Source organism: Chlamydomonas reinhardtii, chromosome 11 (genome assembly GCF_000002595.2).
Source record: "Chlamydomonas reinhardtii strain CC-503 cw92 mt+ chromosome 11, whole genome shotgun sequence".
Lineage (NCBI taxonomy): Eukaryota > Viridiplantae > Chlorophyta > Chlorophyceae > Chlamydomonadales > Chlamydomonadaceae > Chlamydomonas > Chlamydomonas reinhardtii.
Genome location: NC_057014.1, coordinates 214,474 through 220,474, shown reverse-complemented (window position 1 = coordinate 220,474; position 6,001 = coordinate 214,474). Strand labels below are relative to the sequence as shown.

Genomic DNA, 6,001 nt, shown 5'->3' with positions numbered 1-6,001 from the left:
GACGGAGGCGGCGGCGCTCGTGGCTTTCCACATCCCCGTGGGTGAGCGGGGGGAGGGAAGGTGTGTGTGTGTGTGTGTGTGTGTGTGTGTTGAAAAGAAAACAACAAAACGAAGCCCGCCCAGACGGCGCGACGGAGTTACTTACGGATACCTACCGATACCGAGCGTCTTGTAGCCGCGTCGACCCCGGTAGTCATACTTACCCGCAAAAAGCCTGGAACCCCCCCTCGGGCGATCGACGAACGACCTGACCCCGAGTGGCACCCATATGCTTTGTATGCGCCGCGCCCTGGGCGCGCTACAACGGTGACCCAGCACGCCTAATGCCCTGATTCCCGCCCGCTGTTCGTAGTCGAGCTCACCTACGGGTGATAGAGGAATTGCAGGCACAGGGCGGCAGCAAGAAAGTGTCACGAGTGTGTGTGTGTGTGTGTGTGTGTGTGTGTGTGTGTGTGTGTGTGTGTGTGTGTGTGTGTGTGTGTTATTTGTCTGATCCCAAACAAATAGAGGGGGACACTGCTGGGGGAGGGAGAGAGGATGTGTGATGGGACAGTGTCAAGGCAGGTTGGTAAAGTCCCGTAGGGTGCAGCTGATTCCCAGAACCCAGCAGATGACAAACAATTTGCAACGGCAGGGCAGGAGTACGCGGCCAGTCGAACGCCGGAGTTACTGTACCGACGAGTTGCTGGCTGCTGGGGGAGGGAGAGAGGATGGAAGGGTAGAGCGAAAGAAGGGAGCGGGTGCCGGGGGCTTGACAGGCAGCAGCGCACTAGTCGCACGCACGCACGCACGCAGGCAATGAATCACATCACCACAAGCAATTCACCATCACATTGGACGCTCGGCGTCGGCGTCCGCTGATTGCGTACCGTGCCGCTACCCGCCGCCCCCCCGCACCGCACCGCACCGCACCGCTCCCCTCACCCTGGCTCGTCCTCCCCCTCCTTTGCATGCCTTGCGCCACAGCCTACCCGCACACAGACCCCGGGGACGTCGTCCACTGCCCCGAGGTGCGTGTGTGGTGTGGTAGGTGTGGTGTGGTGTGGTGAGGTGCGGTGGGGATGATAGATATAGGGTTGGGGCCAGCAGCAGGTACGTATCTGGCTATCTGCCAGCTAACACTCCAAACCGGTGATAGGCAAGCAGCCCACCGGCACAACAGCCCACAGGGACAACAGCCTATCTACCCACCCCCACCTCAAACACCCGCCCCGCCACCTCACCGGCTCAATCCCACTCCTCCCTCACCCCCTCCCTCACCCCCTCCCTCACCCCCACGCCGCGCCTGGCTCGCCTGAAGATCCGCGACCTGCTGACACCCCGTGACAGGTGTGTGTGCTTGTGAATATGTGTGTAAATGAAATGCCATGTGTAAACGTGGGGGGGAGAGTTGACCGCGTGACGGACTGGTGTATATGTGTTGGTTGAGAGTTGAGCCACACGCATGTATGCATGTAGCTCAACCCCTCCCACCCCTCCCACCCCTCCACCCCCATCCCCACCCCCATCCGTAAATTGACGTGCTTGAAAAACGCAACACGCACAAGCGAACATGACGTTGTAGAGCCGAGGCCAGTGAGCTAGCACAAGCAAAAAGAAAAGCGTGAGCCTGAGCAGCGACCGCAACTGCTACGTTAACTTTGACGAGATAACCTATACACACACACACACACACACACACACACACACACACACACACACACACACACACACACACACACGCACAGCCCGCTGCTGTGCCACGACAACTTCGGCGGCGGCTTTGTGGACGACGACGACCGCGTGGCGCTCAACACCCTCAGCCTGGCAGGACTGGACAGCACAGGTGGGGGCGGGGGGAGGGGGGTGAGTTGGGGGGGTGCGTGGGGATGGCGTGGGGATGGCGTGACTACGTGTGTTAGTTTGGTCGCGGGGGACCGAGTGCCCCGCGCAATGCTCACGCAGCGTCCGTCCCAAGTTTTTCTTAGGGCAACGGAATGCATTCAACCCGCCCCCCACACCCCGCCCCCCCCCGTACCGGTATGCAGGCGCCACAGACATGTGTGTGGACCTGCCCGAGTCAGGCATCCTCACAAGCACAGACGCCGAAGAGGCGGCGGGGGCGGCAGCAGCAGCAGCAGCAGCAGGCGGCAGCAGGGGCCAGAAGCAGCAGCAGCGGAGCGGCAGTAGCACCAGCGGCAGTAGCACCAGCGGCAGTGGCATCAGTGGCAGTAGCAGCAGCGGCAGTAGCAGCAGCGGCAGTGGCGGCGCGCGGCACTGGTGGCGGGATGACGTCACGCCGCCATCTCCTCAGGCGGCGGCGGGGGCGGCTTACGGATCGTACGGGTCGGGATCCGACATGACTGACCCGGCGGCGCCACCCAACGGTATTACCCGAATGCCCGCCCGACCGCCTGCAAACCCTCCGCAGCAGCCTCAGCCTGGAGGCGGCAGTAGCGGCAGTAGTAGCGGCAGTAGCAGCACGCCCTTCAAGGTATACAGCCCCTCCACGCCCTCGCACGGACGCCAGCCGCCCTCACGCCCCGCCGCCGCCGCCGCCGCCGCCTCCCGCACCTACGCCGAGTTCCAGTCGGCGCCGCCACCGCCGCCCATGCCCGAGGCCGGGGCGGCGGCGCTGCACAACGTAAGAGGGCGGGGGGTGAGGAAAGGAGGGAGGGAGGGAGGCTTTGCTTGCGCGCGGGCTTACTGCGCACTAATTACACACTTCCATCTCACACCACGCTCTCAAGCAACACACGCTACACATGCACACGCTACACACGCACACACACACACACACACGCACACACACACACACACACACACACACACACACACGCACACACACACACACGCACGCACACATGCGCGCAGGTGAGCACGCTGGGCGACCGGCTGTGTGTGGCTCTGCCGGCCTGGGCGGTGCGCGCCGGCCCCCGCGCCGCCATCTGGTGGGACCCCGCCGCCGTGAACGCCGCGGTGATCAACTGCGGCGGCATTTGCCCGGGCGTGAACGACGTCATACAGGTGCGGGTGTGGGGAGGAGACGGGGATTGCCTTTGAACCAATCCCGTAAGGAAACAGTGGAGGAGGGGAAGAGAGGGATGTGTGGGAGGAGAGCATCCGAACACGCGCACAAGAGCACGCCCACCCCCCACGTCTACACGCCACGACCCCTAACTACTACCATAACGACCTGCATACCTCATGCACCGCAATTGCTCTCCCCCCCTCCCCCCCACACACACGCACACACGCACATACACACATAACACACAGGGCATTGTTCACCGCCTGACGGACTACGGCGTTCCCGAGGGCCAGGTGGGTGGGTGGGTGGGGGGAGTGTGGGAGTGTGTGTGGGTGGGAAGTGGGGGCTGCGTGTGTGTATGTGTATGTGTGTATGTGCGTGTGCGGCCGCCACGCACCTGGACCTTTCTCGCACTCCCACCCCCCTTGGGCTGGTATTTACAACCCCAACCGTATTTACACGCCACACCCACCCACACAGATTTTGGGCATATGCGACGGCTTTGCCGGCTTCGACCCGCGCCACCCCGCCAAGCCGCGTGTGCTTACGCGGGCGGCGGTGGAGGGGGCGCACCTGCGCGGGGGCAGCCTGCTGGGGACGAGCAGGTGCGTCTGGGTGTGTGTGTGTTTGGGGGGGGGGGGTCTGTGGGGGGGATCTGTGTGGGGGAGTGGTGCCGTGTTAGGATGCAAATCATCAGGGGAGGGGAAGGGAACTACAGCGGGGGTTAGTGCTGACACCCCGCGTTTTGCGCACGATAGCAGGAACCGGCAGTAATCCCCCCATTCCACTCCGCTCCCTGCCTCCCACACCCTCCCTCCCCGCCGGCCCCCTACCACACTACCACCCGACGCCTCCTCACACTCCTCACTCCCTCCCCAGGGGCTGGGCTGACCTGGGAGTGGTCATGTCCAAGCTGGAGATGTGGGGGCTCAACATGGTGTTCGTGGTGGGGGGGGACGGAGGGCTGAGGGCGGCGCAGGTGAGGGGGGAGGGGGAGGGGGAGGGGAGGGAGGGAGGGAGGAGGGGGAGGGAGGGGGGCGGGCGTGCAGCGACAGTGCCTGTGTCAGTGGCAGTTCATGCGCCTGCGGGCACTTGCGTGTGCACATATGCCTCTGGCGTCAGGTCCACACACTGGCCCATGCATCCCCAGCGCCCAGCCCCCAGCCGCCAATCCACCCCGCATTACACCACATCACCACACCAACCACACCACACCACACCACAACACAACACACCAACAAACCTCCAGCCGCGCCCTCCCCCTTATCAATCCCCACCCAACCCCACTCCCACCCCACCCCACTCCACTCCACTCCCACCCCACTCCACTCCCACTCCCACCCCCACCCCCACCCCACACCCACCCCTACCACACACCCCCATCGCACCAGCTGCTGTCGGAGCACTGCCGAGCTCGGCGCCTGCCCACGTGTGTGGTGGGCGTGCCCAAGTCCATTGAGAACGACATACTGCTGGTGAAGGAGGCGGAGGGGGGGCAGAAGAAGGGGGACACTGCCGGGAAAACACATCTGCACACACGGCAGTCAACTGGCAAAGAACGTTCACCTCACCTGCCCCCGCACCCGTTATCCCAACTTCCCCTCTGCCCCTCTCTCTCCCCACTCTCTTCTCCCCACTCTCTTCCCCCCCCCCCCCCAGGTGGACCGCACGTTTGGGTTTGACACGGCCGTGCAGGAGGTGCAGCGGCCCCTGCTGGCAGCCAAGGTGGGGGTGGGGGTGGGGGTGGGGGTGGGGGTGGGGATGGGGGTGGACGTGACCTTTTGGGGTGAAATGGGGTGGGGTCCACAAATAATTTAGCAGAGCACAGGCATAGGCGCGAGATGCAAACGATACTACAGGGAGGACAGGGGTCAGGGATCGTAGCGGATTGGGGAGCGGGGTTGGGATGCGGCGAAACACAGAGGTCCCTGACACGCACAGGGCACTCCCTGCTCGCCTGTCTGCTGCCCCCTGGCATCCCCCGAGACTCCCATCCTCCGTCTGCACACTTCGCTCATCGCACACACACAACTCGCGCCACCACCTCCCTCGTGCCTGGTCTCCCCTGCCCTCCCCACACAACCCACACAACGTTCTACCGTGTTGTGTGTTTCTTGAGTCACACACTCCACCCCCTGTTTCAGGTCGAGGCGAGCAGCATCCGCGGCGGTGTGGGTCTGGTCAAGGTGGTGGGGCGGCAGAGCGGATTCCTGGCTATGCAGGTGTGTGTGTGTGTGGTGTGTATGCGTGTGTGTGTGTATGGGTGGGGGTGGGGGTGGGGGGGGGGGAAACGAATGATTAGGGTGTGCATGAGATGTGCGATGTGGTGTTGTGTGCGTGCGCGTGCGTGTGCGTGTGCGTGTGCGTGCGCGATATACTAGGAACAACATACAGCAACCGGCCGCCGCCCGACACCCAGGCCCCCCTCCCCCCCTACATGCTCCCACCCCCCAGGGCTCCATCGCCAGCGGTGTGGTGGACGTGTGCCTCATACCCGAGGTGGGTGGACGTGGTGGGTAGCTGGTGGTGGTGGGGTGGGTGGTGTGGGTGGGTGACGCTGGTGGGGGTGCAGGGTGAGGGAGTGGGGCGTGGGGGTGGGGGTGGGGTGCGGGTACAGACACGGGTTGCCGGGTGCGGGTTCCAGTGCGGTGGTTGTGAATGTGTGAGTGCTGTTTGTTTGCCTGTGTTACATCAAGTGCCTTGTGCGCCATCTCACTACGCCCCCCTCTCCCTCCCCCTCCCTGACCCCCCACCCGCCCACCCCACCCTCACCCCACCCTCACCACCCCTCCCCCTGCCCCTTCCTGACCCTAACTCACCTCACCTCCTCAACAGGTGTCCTTCACAATGGACGGCCCACACGGCTTGTTGGCATACCTGGCGGGGGTGCTGGCAGCCAAGGTGTGTGGGGGGGCGCCGGGGGGGAGGGGTGGTGGTGGTGGTGGTGGGGGGGTGATTTCACCATCTTTTCTGGCTGGAGGGATGCATCAT

General features: G+C 64.0%; 1 protein-coding gene across 1 annotated transcript in view; it reads left to right on the top strand.

Moving 5' to 3' along the window:
- The window catches only part of CHLRE_11g467552v5 (uncharacterized protein), a 10,596-nt gene that overhangs the window by 3,174 nt on the left and 1,421 nt on the right, over positions 1-6,001 (top strand). The window contains exons 3-15 of the mRNA XM_043067303.1: positions 967-1,010; positions 1,301-1,329; positions 1,728-1,825; positions 2,028-2,623; positions 2,854-3,006; positions 3,259-3,303; positions 3,491-3,615; positions 3,890-3,989; positions 4,402-4,524; positions 4,670-4,735; positions 5,155-5,232; positions 5,465-5,509; positions 5,846-5,911. Coding sequence (XP_042919303.1) covers positions 967-1,010; positions 1,301-1,329; positions 1,728-1,825; positions 2,028-2,623; positions 2,854-3,006; positions 3,259-3,303; positions 3,491-3,615; positions 3,890-3,989; positions 4,402-4,524; positions 4,670-4,735; positions 5,155-5,232; positions 5,465-5,509; positions 5,846-5,911 — 1,568 coding nt within the window. The remainder of the gene's footprint in view (positions 1-966; positions 1,011-1,300; positions 1,330-1,727; positions 1,826-2,027; positions 2,624-2,853; positions 3,007-3,258; positions 3,304-3,490; positions 3,616-3,889; positions 3,990-4,401; positions 4,525-4,669; positions 4,736-5,154; positions 5,233-5,464; positions 5,510-5,845; positions 5,912-6,001) is intronic.